The sequence below is a fragment of the Ciconia boyciana genome, chromosome 5 (assembly GCF_034638445.1).
Source record: "Ciconia boyciana chromosome 5, ASM3463844v1, whole genome shotgun sequence".
Classification (NCBI taxonomy): domain Eukaryota; kingdom Metazoa; phylum Chordata; class Aves; order Ciconiiformes; family Ciconiidae; genus Ciconia; species Ciconia boyciana.
In genome coordinates this window covers 84,356,874-84,380,752 of record NC_132938.1, presented here as the reverse complement: position 1 = coordinate 84,380,752, position 23,879 = coordinate 84,356,874, and the positions used below count along the sequence as shown (strand labels likewise).

At 43.6% G+C, this 23,879-nt stretch overlaps 2 protein-coding genes across 11 annotated transcripts in view; one reads left to right on the top strand and one right to left on the bottom strand.

Annotated features, from left to right (window-relative positions):
• ALB (albumin) overlaps positions 1 to 16,194 on the bottom strand; it is a 44,240-nt gene extending 28,046 nt beyond the window's left edge. For 4 of the 8 annotated variants that reach the window (XM_072861150.1, XM_072861151.1, XM_072861145.1 and 1 more), the window contains exons 1-2: positions 15,823 to 16,194; positions 11,302 to 11,466 (exon numbers count right to left, since the gene is read on the bottom strand). The gene's annotated coding sequence lies outside the window, so the exon portion shown is untranslated. Of the gene's footprint in view, positions 1 to 1,975; positions 2,143 to 2,418; positions 2,569 to 8,469; positions 8,633 to 11,301; positions 11,467 to 15,822 lie in introns of all 8 variants that reach the window. The other 4 variants (XM_072861146.1, XM_072861148.1, XM_072861149.1 and 1 more) reach the window with 2 other exon arrangements.
• Positions 16,195 to 16,304: 110 nt separating this feature from the next.
• ANKRD17 (ankyrin repeat domain 17) overlaps positions 16,305 to 23,879 on the top strand; it is a 98,049-nt gene continuing 90,474 nt past the window's right edge. For 2 of the 3 annotated variants that reach the window (XM_072861137.1, XM_072861134.1), the window contains exon 1: positions 16,306 to 16,850. In XM_072861137.1, coding sequence (XP_072717238.1) covers positions 16,497 to 16,850 — 354 coding nt within the window. In that variant the 5' untranslated portion in view covers positions 16,306 to 16,496. Of the gene's footprint in view, positions 16,851 to 23,879 lie in introns of all 3 variants that reach the window. The other variant, XM_072861135.1, reaches the window with a different exon arrangement.

Sequence of the window (23,879 nt, the reverse complement as noted above, 5' to 3'; positions counted from 1 at the left end):
CAAACCTAAGCGTGTGTACTTTTCTGTCTGAAAAAATCAATTGTTTTTAACAGCTAAAAGCTTTTCAAGCAACATTCAAACAGACCACATTTATTAGGTGATCTCTGGCTTGTAGTTCCAGGTCCAGCACTACGTTAAATGTGAATCAAACTCCCAGCGTATTATCAGCACGTAATGATCTCTTAGAAGAGAATTCAATTTGCAGCAGCAGCAACAAAACATCTTTCTTCTGGTTGCCGTTTTCCTTCATATACTCTTCTTTACCTGTATTTGTTACAATATAGCACGTGATAATGGAAACCTGGGATTCCCAATGTTAAGGAAGTGACTAAAAAATAGTATGAAACTGCGGAAATGTTGCTTATTTTGTTTGTTTGTTCGTTTTTTCTTTAGAGTAGTGCTCGCAAGCTCTGATTTTCAGAGGAGACAAGCAATTTGGGGTACCTAATTTGAGAGCCTTCAGGAAGACTTGATTTTAAAAGAATTCCAAGAATCAGAAAAATTTCATCCAAGACCAGAAAATGTGATTAAGCTTAGCAAAGATCCATATGGTTCATGTGGTTCTCTTAAATAAGTAATAAAAAGATTAGTCCAGACAGTCACATCAAAGGAATTAACAAGAGGCACCAGATAGATCTGTGGCTTACGAAGTCTGAATAGCTGTGGTGTTGTGGGTTTGTTTTATTTCAATGTTAATAGATTTGAATTAGCATTCAAACTGATTTGAATCAAAACTAATTTGAATTTGAATTTGACGCTCGGTCTTTTCATGACCGAGAATCCTTCTCAAGTCATGAAAAGAAATATTAACAAACTCTTTGCACATGAAGCTTTTAGTGTTGTCTTTTGGATCAATTAGGCAGTGGCTGTACTCGCTAGGCCATTCCTCTATACTGCCCTCCAACCCCACGCTGGCAGTCCTTGACATTTGCTTTCTGTTTAAATGCCTTTTATTCTAATACCAACAGTGGTTCAATATTGCCAGTTGAGCATATTCATAATCTATCTATAGATCTCAAAAATAACTCATGAAATTAAATGATAAGAATTAATCTTATAGAATTGCCCTTATCTGACTCCTGCGCTTTTAAGTGAACTTAGGTTTCTGACTTTTCTCCATGACTATGAGTGCTGGGAACACAGAGTGGGATTCATCTTACTAAGCTTCAGGTGTCTACAATACAGGTACCTGAGCTATTCTCACTGCAAAGAGACTCGGGGCTTCCTCTGAAGTCAGTGCAGATCTAGTGAATACAGCCATGGAGTGAAGGATGCATGTCACTTAACCAAAAGGAGGTGCTTGACTTAGAAAGATAGGAATCCTGACCTGTGGCCCTTATGGTAATGGGGGGCGGGAGGGGGATCCCCCTGTCCCTGTTCACAAATAGCTAGTCATATTACCTCATTTATATGTCTGCCTCCTGTCTCTTAATAAGTATTTTCCACGCCAGGGTTACCTAAGGCTGCCAGATTCCTTGCTCCCTGGGAAGGGAAGTTGGAAGCTGTGCAAATTATGTGTTGAACCAAATTTCTCACAGTTCCTACTGGCAGAGCGGAGTGCCTCGGGCTGAGCCAAGACCTAGGACTCAGCTGCTGATGTAAGAACAGGAAGCCTGAAAATGTTGAGAGCCTGACATGAACACAAGTCTGACGGCTTCCAAGGTCCTGCTGCACGGTTGGGCACTGTAGCCTCATTGCTGTCAGCACTTTGAAGAGTTTTGGGGTGGATGCTTTGGCATCCCAGAGTACTGATGTTCTTGGCTCCTTTGAGCGGGTGCCCCAAAGCTAGAAATCCTACGAGCACAGGGCCTGACTCCCTGCAGGTTTGTTAAACCCAATATGGTTCTGTAGGAAACGTAACTTCGGATTTCATGAAAGTTTATCAGAACTCTGATGTTTCCGGTGAAACATTTTGGATTCAACTAATGGACATTTTACATGAAAAATGTGCAATAAATAGGTAGACCAGGCCTACTTTATGTTGTCACGGTTGCTTGATCAGAAATATCACCAGCATGTCTTTGCTCCTACTGAAGACACCAGTAAAACTCCCAGTAGGAGTCTGAGGTACGGCCGCACCAAATCCATGGGAAATTACCCTTCTGAATGCATTTGTTGTCCCCGGGGATGGTGTTTTGTGATCTACAACCAAAGCAGTTAAAGAAAGAATGAATGTTTAAAACGTTCAAACCTTTCAAATGACAAACATCTTTTAATCTGCTAACCCTGACCTATGTCCAATAAAAACTCAAAACAAATTAACAAACTACAATACTGCTCCCTAGAAACCAGTACTCACCTATGACCTACACGGACAAATGCCCATTTCTCAGACTAGGAATGACAGAGTCCAGCTGTTATGCCTGACCTTGATGTCTCTTCTCAGAGAGCAAGACTGGCTATTTGTGACAGCCTTACCCTTTTAGAGTGGTTACTATTTTCCTCTTCAGACTTCTAGGAATGTGCAGATTAGATTGTATTAGTCCCAGTGACGCTCTCACACACGTAAGCCCACTCCCACTCCACGTCTTCCAAGTGGTAAATGCAAGTCTGAGTGTTGAATTTATCCTGCCAATCATAAGGAACAATCTTAAACCTAAAAACTTGAAAGGATTTAAATAGTCACCCAAAAGATGTTTAATATAATTCCTGGAGATCTTATACTGGAAAATATACCAAGTTCAACATGTCTTAAAAAGACCGAGCCTCATGTTCCTTGTGTACTTCATTTCTGTCAAAAAATCTGTATAAAAGGAACACAACATAAGCAAAACTGGATGTGCATGAGGAAGTGTGGTTTCAGTTAAAATCCTGTATATGGAAAGCACAGGATCCATCGTTATCGGCAGTGTAAGTTCAGAATGTTCAATGCCATTCCTACTAACACAAAATAGAACAAGATTTCTGATCCTGCAGGCCCCATTTTGTCTTACACTGACTATCCCATGAAACTGAATGAGTGGAGACTAATGCGACGTGAATTATGCCTGCAAAACTGAACTGTTTTGGTAGGCGCCTGATTTCATGCACTAGTCAGATGAGAATAAGAAGATAACCTGTGAGCAGACCTTCCATTAAAAATATGACCATTTGAACCAAGTACAAAATCAAGAGAACAAAAAGATACCAGTTTGTCACCAGGTCTGCCTCTAAAATTAAGATATCATCTCTATGGAAATTCAAGAATGACGTTTTCTTTTTTAAGACCTATGGACCCAGACCCTATAAAAGATTTGTAGTTGTCATGGTTTTAGAACAACAAATGAAGAAGCCCTGGGCTAGTAACCTTCACTGTTTTACTGATAACATGTATTTTTATCAGTCCTCATGGCATTTATTCATGAAACTTTGCAATGAATTTTCTGTTCTTTGGAAAAAACACACAAGGTTGTCGTACCTTGTGGCAACAAACAAAAACTCCACTGACATGGACTTGGGTCATTTTATCTTGCCACCCACAAAAAGAAAACTTAATGATCAAGCTGGTCATAAAATTCAATACAGAACGATGTAACATTGGAACTAAAAATGATTGTGTGGAGAAGGTGAAATTTAGACTAGGCTTCCCAAGGAACTTCTGTGTAGTTTATTATTTTTATTTTTTCAAAGCAAAAGAAGATGACTTTATTTGATTCCTGGTTATCAAGTAGGCAATCTATCTACTTCTACTTCTGAAAGGAAAATCAAGTACTCCCTTCCTCCTTTCAGTATATAACTGCACTTTAAGTTGCGTAAGGACAGATTTAAATGAGATAAATCAGAGACTCCTGTCTATTGGGCACTGATATTGCCTAAGTAGCTATTTGACAACTCAATAAGGTTATCAGGTCCTCAGTGTGGGATTTTGAAATATATTCAGCATTGGCCTAATCCCGGTCATGCCGAAGTCAGTGCTAAAACTCGCCTGACTTCACTGGAAGCTGAGTTAGATAAAACCGTGTGCTTTTGAAAAGTGCACTGCTTATTTACCCCAGCTGCGACCGGAGAACTGGATAGCTGAGAAAAGAATCAAGCAATAATCAAACTTTTTTTTGCGTAAAGTAACATCTAAAATCACAGATTCGTTCATGTCAGGTCAGAATTAAAATCTTTATCCTGCCATGAGGTCTGCGCAAGCAAGCCGTTATACCAGTGGATCTTCAAAGATAAGAATTACAAGCACGCTTAATTGTATGCACAATGTATAACTCCATTGAAGTCAACAACGTACGCAAGGTTAAGCTCCAGCAGAGACACTGCTTAGCATGAATGGTGCAGAAACAGTTTATTTTACACAAGTGGATACACTTACAAGTGGGATGCTGTTCTTCATGCAAAAGGCTTTTTATTAGGCCTTGGTTTTGGAAGGTAGGGGTTTCATTTACAAAACCGCCAAGAGATATCGTGTCTTGGATCTTTCCATATGGACTTTAGACACTCCTTACAATATTTTAAGGAGGTTATTTCACACCAAATTACACAAATATTTTTAGTCTGGTTAGCAGAAGAGTAGGAAATGTCTATGTCGCACAGCAAAGAATGAATATGGGTTTAATTACCTCCTGTGTGTCAGGCCAAGCAACCCACTCAAAACCACAAGCGAAGACTAGTGCAGATGGCACGGCGGTAATAGATGACAAGGCTGTTGCAACGAGCTGTGGGAAAAGTACAGGCTGGGAGGAGCTCTGGCATAAATGCAGAAGGCACAAGTATGCATGGTAAAAAGCAGGTCTATCTCAGGTTCTATTGAGATTATTCTAAAACCGATGTTCAAGCCTAATCCTTTCCCAAAAGAGAGCTCTGGCAGAGAAAGCTACTATGTGTCCTGAAGCAAACGGGTATAGGCGTTTGATAAGAATTACTCTCGATTAACATGCAGCAAGCCTTTTCACAGTCCTCAGGCGGTAGACGTATGCCATCTGCTGTTAACAAAACTCTGTTGCACAGAAAAGCCGTGGACCTCAACGTTGAGAAAAACGTAACATGCCTGCGGGCAAAGAAAGGGCTATTCTTGCCGTTAATCAGACTTCATTGCTACAAACTATTTTCATTTAGTGACTAACTATTCCAGGATAAAAAGCTTGTGAGGCGTTTCTCCATACTTTGTTGCACTAGTGAAAGATGCTAAAACGCAGATAAGAATGCCTCAGCGACACCTAAAAACATCTAGATACCAATTATTTGTGCTAGTTTGACAGGTACTGCAGCGGTCAGGCCAAACTGTTACACCAGGATAAGAGTTTGCTTTCCGTTAATTGTTCTTTCTTCCCTCTTTTATTCAGGCTGCTGTAAGTAAAATCCATTGAATCTATAATTGCACGTTACAGGTGGCTAGAAATTATCAGACTGATACTGCCAAAATAGCCTTGCAAGCTACCTCTTACAGCAAATGGTCAAAGGTAGAAACACAGGAACAAAACCAGAGAGTAAAAGTATTTGCAATGGATAGGTCCCATTCTTGGCCTTGCCATTAATGTTCTCTGCAACCGTTTCTGCTTCACTAGATCTCTTTGTCTCTGCTGCCTCTCTTAACTTTTGTAAGATTTATTGGTCTGTAGCACAAATATTTGTGGTCAGGACTGCCTATCGGAAAGGATCTGTATGGTACCAATAGAGAAATCCCGAGATGCCCGAGTATGGCAGTATTCTCAAGAGGCTGAGCCTTTTTATATTTGCCTCATTTAAGAACTTTGCAGAAATGTTTGCTATTTTAAATAGTTATATTCAGCAAGCATCAGATGATGATATTAGGGGCATGACGTGTCAATGAAAAACGTAAAAATGGTGCATCTGTGCAATTTCCCTTTTCTTACTGGGCTGGCAGGCCCTTTGGCGTTCTGCTCTTTGGCCGTGCAGGGAGCACTACCAATACCTAGCAGTAGCCTGATGGAATAAGGCTCCTTGAAGAAATGTTGTCCATTCCTCAGTATAAAATGCCACTTCGGTATGTCATGATTTTATCCATTTTTTTTCTTAGGGAAAAGATGTAAAGAAATGTAAATATTGTTACTCTATCTGAGCTACACTGTAGCTAGGAACCACTGACTTTGCCCGTGTTGTTTTATACAGGTCTGCAGAGCCAGCGATTCACAAACCACACAGCTCTTATCTGTCCATTTCTGTGAATACGCACACCACACACGACGCGGACAAATATACAGGTAGTTAATGTCCCTGTCGTCACAGCACCTGTTAAAAATGTGATCACTAAGGGATTAAGGGATATCTTAAATGAGAGAAGTAGAACAATGTGTAGTGAAACTAGCATTCATATCCATAAATCTCCTGCATTCGCTCTGCTAGCAAAAACATTTAGCTTCCTCTTGTTTGGCATCGGGGAATACACACAGCACAAGATCTTTGTCAAACACTCAGCAGAAACCACAGTATAGGGAAGCATCTGATTTTTTCCTTAGCTCTAAATTATCACAGTTTCTTTTACAGCTAAGCTGTCTGAAATCGAACTTTATTAAAACACTGTAGGGAATGATCATGTGTTGGTTAGAAAAGGCAAATGAATTCAATTTGAACTACAAAAATAGCTTATACAGTTACAAGAGGGAGAAGAAGTGAAGGATTCAGCTATGAAGTTGTTGCCTCTTGACTTCCTAAATTGTCTTTCCTCCAGCCAGAAGGTGAGATTTTCTTTTTCCTTTCTTTAATTTTTTAAAGAGCTGCAGTTTTGGCCCAGACCGCTTTCTCAGGCTCAGAGTTCTCTGAATACATAGATGTCACAGCAATTTCATTGGCAAAGTTGTCATCTAATGATTATAATTATTAGTAGCTAAGTGTCATATTGAATGCCCCTAAGCTCAAATGCTTTATAGGAGACATCATATAAAAAAGTTACCACTATCACAGCAGCCCATTTTTTTATAACATACTCATTCCAAATTTCAGCTCCCCAGCACCATGGCCGAGTCAGGTATCATCACATAGCTTTTTCACATTATGTATGAAAACTGTATCCTAAAAAGACACATTTCCCCAAACCAGCTGCTTGTAAGGATCTGACCCATTGCAATCAAACCTCTTCTGGGCCAGCTCAGCACCCAGGTGCAAGCTACTGACCACACTTCGAGAACACTTTTACTGAATGCAGTTGAGGAAGAATGAGGCCCCGGGGAGGCTGAAATGGACCTGCGTCTCTGTTGTTGCTGGAGGCTGAATGGCAGCATGAAATACTTTGGAATAGTCTTCCCTAGCTTGTCAACAGTCGAATCAAATCGCAACACACATAACGTAAAGCCATTGCATTGATTAGCATGAGTATCTCTTGCCAAAAAAGTATTATTGTTGCAATAACTGCCTGCGAAAAGTGGATGCGTATTTGCCGGAATCCAAAAATAAATAAAAGCCAAAAGCTAACAGTATACGGATCTGTCTGCAATGCATGGAATTTGCAAGTTCTCTGACTAACACATACAGGTGATGACCAGAAATGAGCAGAACATAGGAAATAATCCCATGACAGATCAAAATTCAGAGTAGAATAATCATTAAGTAAGCAACTGTCTCTAACGCAATCTGTTGAACAAAACTCAGGTGTATCTGCTTGGGACTGACAGCGCACATAGGCCGGTAAGTACTGTCCTTTATTCAGAATATTCTAGCAGACAACACAAAAAACCACATCTAATATTCCAGTGACAGTCTTAGAAAATTGCCATAATGAAGCGTATAACAAAGAGATCAGCTCTCACTACAGTTTTGGTTAATAACGAAGAGAAGACCTGACTTGTCGATTAATAAGGATGTGCGATTTATTTGGTGCTCTCATTGCAAAGTATTTGTGTAAGACTTTTGGAAGTACTTTTACTGAAAAATGTTTTCATTGTCCTTACACGGGTCTTTTTAAATTAAAGAAAGATATTTGAAATATAGAATGTGAAAAGTTCTTTAAGATATTCAGTAACAGTGCTAAAGCATAGCATTCCAAAAATTATGAACAGCTTTCCTGGCTAGTAATGGTCAGTAGCTAACAAAGAGGTACGCAAGATTTTGAATTAGGGTACGTAAAGCTAACACGTAAAGTGCTCTGAGGAATGCAAATAGGCTGAAGCAGATGTTTTAAGTCTCACTGAACTTAAGTGGTATTTAAGAGCTTTGCCGAACATGGAGAAACCGTAGCAAGGTCTGAAGGTAAGCTTGTGAATTTGTGTTCAGACTGACTTCTGGAATACAATGTTAAGTATTGAAAAGTAGTATCTTGTGTATAATTGAAAATCACAGGCTTGAGGAAACAAATCAGATGTCTTAGGCTAAGCCTGTGCGTCGAAATTCACGAATGAGAATAAATGATCCCGATTCACCTTTCAGCACGCTCACAAGATCGCTCACCAGACATCTGTAGGTAAATGTGTATTTTGGCTTACTGCAGCTCTCTTTTCAAGTACTGTCTAGTGGTACTTCCTCATTTTGAAATATAACTGAATTCATGTTCATGAATGAGAAAATAAGAGAATGACAGGTGACAAAATGAAAATTCACCTCATCAGCATTTTTCCTCCTGTGTACATGAGCTGCTTATTGAAAAGGGCACTAATTCGGGAACACAAAGCTATTCAAGGCAGCGCCGAACTCTGTAATTAGCTTGCATTAAAGTCAATGGCATTGTAAATGTCACAGAAGAAAAAAATCCTTGTTTAGCCTGCTGGAAACAAATGACAAAGAAAATCACTTTATATTTACTGTTGAATGGAAGAAAATTATTTTTAGGACATACATGCTTAAGAATCAAATGCTTTAGTAAAATTTCATTTCCAGAATGTTGGGAAGAAAAGAATTTGTCATTCATGGCCCTCAATTCTGACTAGTTTTAGATGAAGACGGATTGCCAGCTTCTAGCTCCGTCTACTGTGTCAAACTGAAATAACAGGAAGATTGATCTTTCCTCTCTTTTTAAAAAACTGTATCCCAACGTCCCCCTAAAATAGGAGATCAGGGAATCAGCAATATATAGCTGTTGAAAGGAAATGCATTGAAGCGAAGACAAAATGGCAAATAACATGAGCCAGTAAGCAGAACAGCACACAATAAACAAGGTAGGGAAGGTCCTGTTTTGAAAAACAGAGGCTCCACAGGATCCTGGGAGGGTTAGATAAGTTTAGGCGATCGAGGGCTTTTAGACAATTTTTCTAGCTATCATTCGTCTGCGAAAAATGTTTTCCTTTCACTTCACATACCTTTTTGAGATATCAAAGAAATTTCTTACATTGCCTTCAGTGAAACCAAGGTCTTACGAAGTTTTACGCGGAGATTCTCACCCCCTTTTTTGTCCACAGATAAACTAGTCTGGTAGTATAAATATTTTCTAGACACACTTTATATGAAGATAGAAAAGCAATGGCTTGAACCTTGTTGTTCTGCATGCCAGCAGAAGGCTGTTTGCATTAAGATCTCCTGAGCCGCACAAAGAGAAGCAATTTCAAGGACTAATTTCAGAACTAATCAATTGTTTACTTAAAAAGTGGTTACTATAGAAATTATCATTATGGACTGGCAGGACTCAAGCAAAACATAAAATGTAAGAAATGTTTAACCTCCTAGCTGATTCTTGTGTAGTCCACAGTTGATGCTACCTTAAACGTCAGTAATTAAAAAAAAAAAAACCAAACAACAAAACGTTACTTTGACCAAAGTAAACTTTGATATTCAAATGCAGGTGGTTTTGGCTTGAGAGGTCTCATTCACAGTTTTGAATTACAGATCCATTATACATAAAATATGCAAACCCTTCTATTTATCTTACAATTTATCTTGTTTTTATTTTATTTTTATCTTCTACAGCACTTGAAGAGAATCAGAAAGAAATCCAGGATCTCATCCAGATGCTATTTGCCTCAATTGGCCATGGTATTTTTCGATTTTATATTCACAAAGGGTAAACGTTTTGAAAGCATGTGAAGCAAATTAGGAACCTGAAACCTACTTTCAAAAATCATGTATGCATGTAAAAATGTAAGTCTGACAGAGTACTAATAAGTTTTAGGATTCCAAGTGCTTAGGCCATTTCTCAAATAAGATACAGACTCTCAAAGTACTAAATATATTACAGAATAAGCGTCTTTCTAGCTTAACACTTTGGGTCAATTGTTAGCTAATCATCCCTTTAGAATTTCAAGTTCAAAATAGTGTTATATGCCAGGTAGTACTGGGACTATAGAGAAGGGTATAAAATCGTGACTAGTTTCTAAAGCTCATCGTAAAAACTACAAAGTACAAAAAATACATCAAACCCTTAATTTTAATACAAAAGGTATCGCTTGCCTTTGCTTCCCCAGGCTTAGGATGCCTGCCTAATGTCTGTTCGGGGCCATCAGTGTTTCAGGCCAGTCTTCTGTCAGAGCCAATCATCTCGTATCATCTACACTGTACACACATTTCTCAAGCGCTATCTTAAATTGTAGTCTTTTGCTTGCAGTACTCTTACAGGAAGGCTGTTGCCAAGTCTCGTATCTCTAACTAGAACTCTGAGTTTCCAGCCCCCAAACAGTAGTGGTGTATTATACATCACTACTCTTGTGCCATTATTCTATTTTTAACACTTGTCAGATTCTTTGAAAAAACTAGGCCCGCGTGGCCACAACTAGCTAGCTACGTTAACATGTGTGCCTCTGCCCAAACGCTCGAGCTAGGACAGCAAGATGAAAAATCTGCACCCCAAACTTGGGAGTGCTTTCCCCTCAAAAACACACCGGAAGCAGCAGTGAGTAAGCCCCTGCCATTGAACGCCTCCAGCACTCCTACTGGCCTCCCAGCAAACGCCCTGGCATCAAACACCACTCTGGACTGTGATGTCTTGCGGGTGGACGAATGCAACTGGCAACGCTCCTTGAGATCTAGTCGATCGGTTCTAGTGATGACATCATGAAGGAACAAGGAGAAGGTTAGTCTTTGTTAGCAAAGACTTCACTGGATGGAAGGCCGTCATTTCCTGTAGAACAACCGCGCTTTTTCTTTTTTAACAGAGCACTTGCGTATTTCTTCAGCGAATCGATCTTTAAAAGGTTTTGCTTTCTGGACTTGTTTTTGCTTTCCCAATCCTCCCCGTGAGGAAGTGGTCAAAGCTGGCATGATGTTGTATTAAGGTTTAAGGGCAGCTATCAGAACATGCAATATCAGTATCTGAGGTGGAAGACAAATAATTTTCAAGACACTCAAGCAGGATATGCATGTATTTCAAACTGACACCGATGACGGATAAGCGTAGCAAACGGCAAAATCACCTGGCTTACCAGGCCAAACATAGGCAGAAGTCAATCCCGAATGGGCCGTCATACCGGGTGTATTTGAGTGTTAGCATTAATGTAAATGCTTTACCTTCTGCACATATAGAGGTGCTGTCCCTTGATGAACAGGGTTGCTGTAACTCTAAGCAGTTCTTCCAGGCTAGCACCGCTCTTGTTAAATGCTGAATCTGTCTGGATTTTCTTGACTTTCTTTACTCACAAGGCCACACCAATTGAGATGCTCACAGGAAACTTGCTGTCATGGAGAAAAACAGATTTAAAAAAAAGTAATTTAAAGTAAATGCCATGTGTGCATAAAAACTACTGTTAATCATTCTTTTCCACGTGTAATTTACAGTTATTAAAACTGAGTGTTTTAGCCAAACCTTAAAATATGTATCACAGAAAACAGTAGTTCTCTAAATGTGTAAAGAGACATTTGTGTTCTTTTCCTTCTTTCTCCCTTTGACTTGGTCAGCGGTAACTGCATAATTGCTGAACAACTTAAATTTTATTATTTCTGTTTAAAATAATTAATGATGGTCTAATTTCAGTTTATCTTGCCTCCCATTTCAGATGAGTCTTCCACTTTTTTTTGAGACAGTGCTATGCATCAAGGAGGTTCGGTGAGCCAGTCCTTTCGGTAGGTGTGTCGAAGGAATACAATCATTTGGCTTTCACAATTCCCAGAATGATACGGATAAAAACATTGCAGCACATATAGAAGCTGCAACAACTGCAAAACTGTATGCATCAAAGATAACCAATGAATTCATTCATTCTATAACCAGTGAGAATGGCATGATTTCGTTTTTGGATTAATTTCACAGCTCATTTGGACAATCATCTCATCTGGAGATGTGTAACTTCTGTGCTCCTCCTATGTTCCTCCTACTGTGACAAATATTAAAACTAGACATAACTCAGCCTTGACATGAAGAGACAAAAACGCGGGGGGTGTGGTGTTAGGCTGACAGCAGTCACCCTTTCTAAGAGGCAGTCGCTCTTCAGCACTTACAGGAACTCAACTGAAGCAGTTGTATTCACAAAAAGAGACAAATTGATACTGAAACTGCTAGAGTGAGACAATGGGCAAATGTAACCTTGTGGTGGTTGTAGCAGTCCTGAGTTTGGGTTAAAAACTCAAGAAGTTGTCACAAAAACAAATACGGAGAGAAAATACATTCATCCCTTCCCAAAAAGAAAACTGTTTCAGCGATTCAGAAGTGCCATTTCAGTGCATTTACAATAAAAGCTATGGAAGTTAAAAGCTAGATTATTTAATCTTTGCACATCAAGAATGAGACACCTTCTTTCACCCTTTTTCCCGCCAGCCCTCAATCGATAATTTCAGAAGTTCTGATCATCGTTCAGGAGCTCCCGGGGTGAAAAAATACCTACGAAGTAAGAGCTGAGTGTGAACAGAGTGTGCTTCGGACTGCTGGACGGCACGGCACAGAGCATAGGTGGGCTGAATCAGCTGACACGTGTATGACCCGGGAGGGAGAGGGTGCACACATTACATCAGGGCAGAAGGGCAGGTGGAGGCAAAAGTCAGACTTTCGAGGTGTGAAAATATGCATGTTACGTGCTTGTGTGTGTGTGTGTTGGAGGGGTTACTAAAACTCAAACCAGGAATAACTTTTTTCAGTTCCTGTATCAGTTATAACTGCAAACAAAACTCAATATCCCTGCTTCCTGACTTTGATGATGATACTGCTTCCAGCAGTTATAAATGAAACTGAAAGCTGATGCAAGCAGATAATTACACCACAGCATAGGTTTAAACATGTGAGTTGTCCCATAGAACTTTTTAAAGGATCTGGCATGCACGAGACAGTTCCTGAAAGCATTCACTGAATTCAAACCTCAGGTTTTCCTGCTATTCACATTGAGCGTTCAGTGGAGTGATCAATAACTGGAAGAGAACTGAATAAACACTGAAGTAGAAGTCATGGATCAAAGGGATAACGAAGGATTATTATTTTTCTCAAGCCTTCCTGCAGCTTTATGCTAGCAACAAACTCAAATGTCCAAAGTTAATCAACCTCACAGACTCACAAAAGGAAATGTATTTTTTAGGTATTACTTCCCTGATGAGGACCTATCCTGACTTTCCATTCCTATGTAATCCATTACCTAAGGGCCCTATAAACAGGAAACACAGCTTTGGGTCATGCACCCATATGGAAACTGGGATACAAAAAAAATTATTTTAATTATTTACTCTTTCATTGTAAGCCCATCTTGATGATTTATCACGGTATCTACCAGAATGCTTTATTTTGGGTTTCTAAAATATAAAGCGCTGTTATGCAACCTGGAGAAGTTTCACGCCTTCCCAAGGCGTCCTCTCGTTCAAACCATCGCAAGATCGATAGCTGACTTTCATTAGCCGCTTTCGCCCACGACAAAAACCAAGCTTATAAGCCCAGTGAATCTAACACTAAGCTTCTCTAAAGACCACGAGGGCTTTTAGTGCTGTTGCGCTCACAAAAGGCTCAAACTAGTCAGGGCGGTAGGGAGAGCAGGTATAAATTGTATGGGATAAAAATGGAGGAAAACAACTTGCTGTACGCTGCAAGATTGGAAGGAGCAACTCTTTGATCAGAACAGAGGTCACCATCGTAAAAGAAACTGAACAAATAGTCTCAGATAGGCCATGCTGCCTGTGCCAACAAACATGGTGTTTTGTAACTACGCCATCTGATTCAGGGCTTGAGAATACAACGCAGAGCGATAAAATAATACGGCTGCTTTCGTTAGCAAGAAACTGGACGGGATGGCTCCAAAGGCCCTTTCCAAGCCTAACAGCTTAAATGGATACTTGAAGTAATGTGCAAATGTTGCAGCCCAGTATTAAAATGCAGATCTGTAACACAATCGAAGCGAGCATTACTGGCACTCCACTTGGCCTAGATCAGCTCAGTGGCGGACTGACCCTTCGATGCCATTTCCCAACCTTACGCTGCACCGGAAAGGGACAAAGAGGGCAACTCCTTGCTAACCGCTCAAAGGGTAAAATTCAGTCCTGCAACCACCCTTCCTGAATCCCAGCGGGAGAATTCGGTGCATTCGGACAATCTGTTCCTCTGCTGGGCTGCCTGTACAGCCAAAGAAATCTAAGACATGTTTTGTGTAAAGAAGTCGGTCACCTCTTGGATCAAACCATGAATACTAGGTCACTTTTCCAGGCTTATCACTTGAAAAAAGCGACATCCTTTTCACACGCACACCTTGGATCTCAGGTGGTAAGGCTGAGGTTACCTGTATTCACTTACAATTCTGTTTTCTGCTTGTTGTGATTACAACAAATAACAAATGCTTAACTTGTGCTTGTATCTTGATACAAATCAGTAAAAATCAACGCATTTGCCACAAGAGGACAAAAGCACTATTGTCACTGATCTGCCGTCACGCATCTTGCACTGTTTTGAGATTTTTGCCCAGTCATACCAGGAAGTACTAGGTAGGTGGCTGGAACATTCAGTTTATTCCTCCTGGATCACACCAAACTGTCATCCACAGAGGTATTTATAAATATATTGTTCAGTTTAGACCTCGTACCTGAAGATTAGAGGTTAAGAACTACAGTTATAGCTGGATGACTTAGAAATAATGTTGTAAGTTCATAGCGGTGCTGTTACCACTGATGCGGTCCTTTTATTAAGAACATATAGAGGCATGTGACAAGAGGTAGGTTTTGGTGGGATGTAAGGAACATGAAGATTTGGGGGGAAACTGTGCAGACTTGCTTTCATGATGAGCGTCAGTTCTTTGAGAATTTTTTTTTAAAGCAATGCTTCATTTCAGAGGCGCTGCAGACATGACTGGTGCGTTCTGACATTATCCAAATAAGACAAAAGACAACACTTAAGAGTAATCAAGTAACGATAAGCTCTTTGCATTTCTTTAAGTGGAATAGACACTTTTGGCTCGAAACACCAATGCCAAAACATCCGTAGCGTACCAGCACATTAGAGCCACTACCGACTTTACAATCACGTGTTTCTGTGATTAAAAACGTTTTCCTTGTTGATTTCCATCGGGTCTAAAAAAAAAAGAAAAAAAAAAAAGCCCATTCCTTCAATGAGCACGTATCGACTGCCTGTATTTAACTGCCACACGGCTTTTGTTACTGCAGGACCTGACCCGCATCGACGGAGGCGACAGTGTTGTTCCACATGAAAAGCCAGTCGAGTATTAACGCCCCACGTATGTGTTGGGGATGGGAGTCCGGGGCGGGGGGCCTGAGGGAGGAGACAGCCTATAGGGACAGAGTTAAAGGGTGTAATTAAAGCGTATGGTCAAAGTGACACGGATATCTTGACGTTTCCTACTTTTTTAGCGATACGCCACCAAATTTCTTTTAAAACAGGGTTTAGGAGATTGCCTTTGAACGCACAGCGCCCAGTGAGCGCGCACGGCGTGACAGAACATCACTCGTAACTGGCAATAGGTATCCTGTGGTTCCACGGTGCTGTCGAGCTCAGGCCTCGGCCGCGCGTTCGCCATTTCCTGAGGAGGGTTACCGCCTACCGGCCCGCTCCCACGCACACCGCACGGCCGGGCGGCTCCACAGAAAGCGGTGCTTGCTAAGGCCCAGGCTTACCGCTCTCCTGGCACTTAGTTTGGCGAGGTAACTCAAGGCCGGGCGACAGCCACGCGAGCGGCCCGGCCGCCGCTTCGCTCCCGCTGAAGCCGCCCTGCCAAACCACCGTCTCTCTTCGCCGGGGACGGCGGGGCGCGCAGGGCCTTTCCCCGCGCTCCTTCCACTCGGCAGCAGCCCCGCGGGGCGGGGACGGGGACGGGAGATCGCCGCCATCCCCGCCGCGGGCCGCGGCCGCCTCAGCAGGCGCGGGGGCGGGGCGGGGCGAGGCGGGAAGGGAAGAGAAGGGAAGCGGCCGCACGGCGCCGCCGCGGCGGGTGATGACGTCGGCGGCGCTTCCGGCGCCGGGGCGGTGACCGAGGCACGCACGGAAGGGGTCGCCGCCAGGAGGGTGCCGCGACGGAGCGGGCGCGGGGAGGGGCGGGGGAGCGCGGGGCCGAGCCGAGGCCGAGCGAGCCGGGCGGCGGCGGCGGCGGGGGCGGGCGGGCGCGGGGCGGCGGCGGCTGTTGCGGCGGGAGCGGCGCCCGCCGCGCCGAAGGCGGCGGCGACGACAAGTATCGCGAGAAGTGGCGCGGCGCCGGCGCTAGAGGTGACCGAGACAGCGGCGGCGGCCCCGGGAGCCTCCTCCTCCTCCTTCCTCGCCGGGCGCCGGCGCTGAGCGAGGCGGATCGGCGGCCATGGAGAAGGCGGCCGGCGCAGCGGCGGCGGCGGAGGGAGGCGGTGACGGCGGCGACGCCGGGAGCGCCACGGCGGGGCCCGGTCCCCCGGAGGAGCTGAGCGGCGGCGCCGGCACCTCGCCGCCGTCGTGCCCGCCCGGGGCGGCGGCGGCGGCGCCGCGGGGGCTGGTGCGGGTGTGCGACCTGCTGCTGAAGAAGAAGGCGCCGACGAAGGCGAAGCGGAGCGGGCGGGCCGGCCGGCCGGCCAGCAGCAGCGAGAGCGGCGGCGGCGGCAGCGAGAGCAGCAACAACGGCAGCGAGGAGGAGGAGGAGGACGACGACGACGAGGAAGAGGAAGAAGAGGAGGTCTCCGAGGTACCGCGGGGACGGGCGCCCCGGGGATGGGGAGGCTGCGGGGCCGGGGCTGCTCCGCCTGGCCGGGGGCCGGGGGGGGGGGGGGGCGATGCCCGCGGAGGGGAGGCCGGGGCGGCGGGGGGTGGCGGGGCGGCCCCGGGGTTGCCCTACTGATCCGGTTTCGTAATTCCTCGCTGCTCCCGCCCCCGCCTCCCGCCGGGACCTGCCGCAGCGGCAGGGACGGGGCAGCCCCGCGCCGCCCGGCGGCGGCCTCGTGGCGGGGCGGGACCGGGGGCCGGGACGCGGGGCACGGCGGGGCGCCGCGGCCGAGCCGGGGCTGGCGGGAGGGCGCCTCCCGCCTCGGTGAAGGCGGCGGGAGCGGCCGCCAGTGCCCGCCCTCGCCGGGCTGCGGGCGTGGGGGGGGGGGCCGGGGCGGGGGGGGTGCCCGTCGGGGGCCGCGGGGGGGCGGCCCGGGGTCGCCCCGGGGGTCGGAGGCTCCCCGGGAGCCTCAGCCGGCGACGGCCGTCGTCTCTGGTCCGGGGCACGTGTGGTTTTTGTCGGGCGGTGCTGCAGGGAAGGGCCCAGGAAAGGCCGCAGGTGCCCCTCGACGCCGTGCGTTGTGTCCGCGTGTGCCACGGAGCGGTTCGGATGGGAGAGCGTAACGTGGGAACGCTGCCGGTGCAGCCGGGCTGAGGCTTTGGAGACGGGCCCCAGCTCTGGGTGCGTTGCTGGGACGCTGTCTGCGCTCCCAGCGATGGGAGTAGATCACCTTGAAGAAAAGCGGGTGAACGTGCAGCTAAAGCGAAGGCTGCCTCAGAGCTCTGGGCGTTTTGCCCTCGTCCGACGCAGTCTCTGAACCTGACAGCCGCCACCGTTTCAATGTAATGCTGAAACAAGCACAAGGAAGCGTTACTAACTTGCTCTCGTTTCACGTTGGATTTTTCAGGTAGGTATCGCTGGAAAAAGCTGAGCAAGACTTGAAGCCCCTTTCTTATTTGCATATATAGTCACACACAGTTGCTTTGCTGAGTAGTTTTAATTCTGTAACCTTCCAAGCTGAATGTTCACTTCCGCTTCATTTAATAGCGTCCTCCAAAAAGACCACCTCAAGTTTGTAAGCTTTTCTTGGAACTTTATTCCTAAGTGGTTTCGCTTTTAGGTGGTATATCTACTTTTGTGTTAGAAATTAAAATGAGCAGGAAGAAAGGGAAGGAAGAGTCCGATATGTTTAAGGAAGGGCTGGGCTAAGATGGTGAGAGGTTTTTCCACGGTTAAGCAGCACTCTGCGTTTTCTTGCTGCAGAAGTTGATACAAGAAGCGTTTTTTCCCAGCTTCTGTGAGATAAACTGCACACAATGAGTGTGTCTCAGTTAACAAGTAATTATGCCTGGCATTTTGTTTCTGTAGTGTTTATTTTTAGGAAAGCGAATATCATCTTGTAGGTAGATGTTTTTGAGGTGCAAAACTTGTAAGGTAGGCAGCCATGGTTACGTGCTGAACTGTGCTACCCGGCGGTCCTACAGACACGTGAAGAACTCTCTTTACTCTCTTGAACACAGTCCAGGGGTTTTTGCTATGGTGGTGTTTGGCGATGGCACGAAGGCCCTCTAATGACTTAGCAGATGCATCGGTTGATAGTTCAGCATTGAGATGAGTTCCACGTGACGGCAGCCTTCAACAGGATTTGTGTAAAGTCAGACCTATTGGCAAAATCGTAGGCAGGTTTAATTTGTGGTCCATAGCCATTCTTCCAAATGGCTCCTTAAGCTGATAGCTTTCAAATGGTACAGCGCGTATGGCGTGGCGAGAAAGGCAGAGACAACCGAGGAATGTATGTGGTCTTAGGTGAGGTGAGCCTTTGCTTGCGTGTGGTGCCTTACGTGGCCATAGGTACCTATTCAATATTCTTTGAGACCTGCAGAGAGATAAAAAAGCAAATGATCATTTAACTGTTATGAGGCAGCAGCAGAATACTTCACTTTTTTTTGACAGAATAAACGTGTGCTGTAGATACCAATAGCTGGCAAGGCAGTTTTGGCATCTGGAAGCTTCCCCGGCGTTTTCATTTTATTCAAAGAAAGTGAAGGCTTTCCCAGTCTGGGTGGTCTGGGATTAAATATTAAGCAGGGGTAAGTAAGTGATAAATAAGTTGTTAATACTGAGTTTATGAAGTTCAGGATAGTATGCGTTTTGTCGTGTATCAGCTTCATTTATAATAATTCTTTTTCTTGATCATTCGGGTTGCTTGCAAAAAAAATGTCCTAGTCTTTCTCCCACTGACTTCAGGATGAAATGATCCAGCTTGTAGAACACGCACAGCTGAAATCACAGTTTTTAGGAATGTGACCGTGAGGATGGCCTGATTAATGGAGTAGAGGATCTAACTTCAAAGTAGTTCCCAGCAGCTCCTGGGGAGGAAATGTGTTTTGAGTGTCCTCAGCAAAAGGGAGTTTTCCTTGTCTGAAAGCAACCTGATGTTTAATTTTGGCTTTTAGAAGCTTAAAAAAAAAAAAGTTTTTCTACTGTGGGAATTTTATTTGTTTGGGGCTTACATTTTTTTTTTTTTAAGTTCAGACTTATTTGAGATGTGCATAGCTTGTGTGGCTTTCAGCAGTTGGATTGTGGTCTTCTGACTACTGGCAGTCTGGAAGGCACATAAAATGAAAAACACAAAGAAATCTAAGTTTATGGTTTTGCTGTAAATGGAAACTATTGTGGAAACACTGCATAAGATGGTGTTCCCTCCCAACCATTCAGTTCATGATGTCTGTTAACTCAGAACAGTTTGTCTGAGGCTATTTTTTGCCCTTCCCATGCTTAATACATTTAAGGCTTCTCTAATCTCTGAGGTGAGGTACTTGTAGATTTGACTGCTAATGAGACAGCTTCTAAAAATCAGGAGTACAGCAGCAACAAGTCAAAGGAGTTACAGTCGGAACTCTGGCAGATACTGAATCACACAAACCCCACGAGTGGAAAGGCATTGTTTGGCTCAGTTGTTGCTGAGCTGATGGAATGGAATAAAAAGTTGTAATCAGATGTTTTCATCTCAGTCTGTTTCTAAACTCCGTTAGATCTCAGTGTGGAAGCATAGGCACTGGATAGAGCTTTGGGAGAAGTTAAATTGCTATTTCATACCAACAACTTTACTAAAATGTTCATGTCAACCTCCAAGGTTGCTTTTTGGATTTGCGGCAAATTGCTGCTTGCCAAAAACCTGAGGTTCTAGGTAGCACAGTCCAGTACTGTCTGTAAATGGCAAATTGGCTTTTCCCAAACCACCAGTTAATAAAAAAAAGTGGCAACTCTTTTCAGTACACAGGAAGAGGAATCTTAAGGTAAGAGAAAAATGACAGTAGAAGTTACATCCTGGAGGAGGTCGGCTCGCATGCTTCCTGGCAGAATTCTGGCCTTAGTTTATGAACGATCGTGTACAACAAGCAAAATTGTTCAGTTCTCGTAGAGGTAGTCTCTTAAGCTGTTTAAGGAGCTGTATTGCTGTTAAATAGGACTGCAGTGCCGCTCTGGTCAGGTGGTAACTCGGAGGGAGCCTGCATTCAGGCAAAAACTGGATAGGTGCAGTGGCACATATGGAAAATTTAATCGGTTGACCTGTCGGATGCTTAAGGGTGAGCTGAAGGTGCATCTCTGTTCTCGATCAGAATTGTGCGAGGAGTCTCACTGACGACGCCGGTGTTCTTGGGCAAGTCTGTTCGTTGCATCCCCGATGGGAAGCTGCTTTTACTTCTTGCTGGGGCTTTGTACAGTGTACCCTCCACCCCCCATTTAGCATGGCTTATTATCGATATGTAAATATGTGAAACAAAGAAAACTGCCTGTCAAATTTGTGCCTTAGGTCAAGTCAAAGGTCTGTCTTCCAAGCTGCTTAAAAGAATGATTTTCAGGACATGAATCAAAAAAAAAAAAAGGGGGGGTGGTGGAGGGAGGGCGAGCAGGTTAGATGAGTGAAAGGTGACATATAATGTGGAGCTTGGGAAAGTTGCTGTTGATTCGGAAATTTATTATTTGGTCTTTTTTTTTTTTTGTGAAAACATGGTTTAGCAGTTCCTCTGAACAGGCTCAGATAAAAAACTTAAATATGCAGGTTTCTTGGGAGTGTTCTTGTACGTACTGATTTTGTTAAACATTTCAATAAATAGTGAAGTAGTGCAAAAATGAGCAAGTGCTAGTAGCAAGTTGCTACCTAAAAATCTGATGTCCAGAGTGCATTAGGGCTTCTCTTATTAAACACAGGAAGGTTTAATTGTGTAATAAAAACTGTTCACAAGCTTATTTCAAGTCTTTGATCTTACAGGATGTTTGCTGCTGGCAGTGAAGTTTATAATTGCTTCTCCTAATATCGTATCCATTTTAAGAGTTTGTAAGTTCAGTTTTCTCCGTGAGCAAAACGTCTTGTGATGATTAGATGTAAATCAGTCTTGGGTTTGTGTGTGTTTATTTCTGTTCTTTCTTTCATTTTTTCTGACTGGTATAGTTTGTTACTGGATTCTCATATGACGTGCAAATTAGCTTTCCTCAACATAATGCTTGATAATGTTAGCTATACCTGAAAGCGCTGCCCTGTGCAAAGGATGTTTTTGAGATGTTTTGGCTGTTTCTTAAGCATTTTTTTTTACTTGGGCCTCAAGTAAAAAAGCTGCTGTAAATAAAAGTTCATTTTTGTTTTTTCAGCTGCAACGGAATTAGAAATTGAACTGAACTAGTAAGATGAAGTAAATAAAACAACAAAACACGGCCAGTCTTCTAAAATTTCTTCAAGCAAAGAAGCTACTCTTAACTTCTTTAGCTTCAGATGTAAGGTGTTAATCTGAAAACTTGGGCTTACTGGTGTGATTTTTATGAGTGTCACAGGCACACGATTGCAATACTTAAATTGTAAAAGGCTTTAACAGCTTCAGTGTTAAGGTAAGCTGTTGATTTGAAACACAGAATTTATTTTACAGGGTTTTTTTTGGAATCCCAACTGTCTTAATTAGACCCTTGGAATAAGGCTTTTGGGTTCTGCAGGGCTGCTAGAGAGCCAGTATGTCTTGCTTGACCACTGTATGATACGTTCTCTGTGCTACCGTGACTCCCGTCTCCTTGTGTCTTCAAATATGTGACTAAACATGCAACTAATTGGGCTTTGTCCTTGTTAGCGTGCGACAGCCTGATGGACAGTTCAGTCTCGTATTCTGCTTGTTGTTTATGCTGTAAATTTTTTCTTTCTGTCTACTTGGGCAGTTTTTTGCCTGTACCGTCTTGTTTCTTCCCTTCAAAAGAAGAAATAATAGTGAAAAAAACCCAAGGCCTTAGGAAAAAAACCAAACTTGTGTAAGACCTAAGGTGATTTTTGGCATTTTCCTCATCAGTATAGTTACTACAATGGATAGCTTGGTATAGCAATCGTTAACCTTACATCAGTTGAACTGATGTGACTGTAAAAGCAGCTGAGCCACAGCAGGGTCCGTGGCAGACGTCCTTTCATCTCTCGAAAGAACCTTATCGTGACGCTTCAGAAACGCCAGTTCTCGCCTGTATGTTACCTACTCCCAACACAAAACCCGCTCTTAGAGAAGATATTTTAACTGGGTTGGTGTTACGGGTGAGATTTTGGTTTTATCTTCTGTGATGTAATATAACTGTCGAGAGTTAGCGTCCCTCGATTGTCTCTGAAGACGAGTAGAATTCGAGATTGCCTGGAAGTGTGTGAAGGATGTTTCTCAAAAATCCCTGGAATAACAGGGCCGATAGGGCTCTTGGTGGGTGAATCCCACAGCCGAGTTTCACAGAAGTGAAATCTGCTGTAGCTGGCCGCAGGAAGCATTAGCCAGAAATGTTTAACGTCCCTCCCCTATTGTTCCCTAGACAAGGTTCCAGCAAAATCAGTTTGGAGAACTGGAATAATGATTTGGCTGGCTTCGCCATTCCCTGCTAACCACCTCTGTCACGACTGGCATCACCCTGGGGATGATGACTGGCACGTGCCCGGGATCGAAGGGGGCTGCATTACTGGAATTCCGGTGCTAGGTAGGAGATGGAGGGCACTGCCGACTGGCTGAGGTGGCAAGCAAAGTTGGAGTAGCGTCTTTATGTGCGTGGCAAAGAGGCTAGGTATGCAGAGCTGACAAATGGTGTCTGGTTACACACAGTGCGTATTTTGTAAAAAAAGAAAATCTTAAAGATTTTTTTGCCTGCTCTACACGGTTGAAGTTAATTGGCGAATATCTGGGTTTAAAAAGAAACCTCCTGCATAAAATGAGCACTGCAGAAGGTGGAGTTAGGTATTGGTGGTGCCACATGAATTTGTTTACTTCCTCAGATATTTCTCCAGGAAATGTCCTTATAAACATAACTGCTGTGTGCAGGCTGGAGCCAAACATCCCATATTTTAAGCTAGTAATTTGGTTCTTGAAAGAAAATGATTTCTCTGGAAGAGATTGAGCTGGGAGAATTTTCTCATCTGTCAAATTTGAAGGCAAAATGGGGTTAGGTGTGTTTGGTTTTCTTTCTCTATCTGTGTTTTAAAAACAAAATTATTTGTGCTTATTTAGGATACAGCTGATTTGGAAATTGGATTTAGGAATTGAAAAATCAATGCTGCGGATCCGAGATAAGTAAGAAGGCTTTGTTTCTGTCGTTAAAGAAACAAGCCCTTTTAACTTTGAGTTAAAAAAAAAAATCACACAAATTTGATACTAGATTTTTAGGCCATTTGAGGCAGAATCCGTGGCTGCCTTAGACGTTCTGCTTGCTTTCTGAAATGAAGAAGTGCTTTTGGTTTCTTGATGGTATGGCATTTTAGGTAACCGAGTTCAAATAACATCTTGAAGATGTGCTGTATCTGTAGAGCTTCTGTACCTATGTGGGACTTTTTCTGTCACGTCAATGACTTCTGATGTTTCGAGAAAGAATACTAATTTTGTGGGTGGGGAAGCACTTAATGCTGGCAAATGGTTTGGATAAGGTCATTTAAATAACGTGTGTACAGAGGGGGAAGAAAGTCTTCCCAAACAAGTGGTTAGCCTTACCAGTGAAGGTAGACGTGTC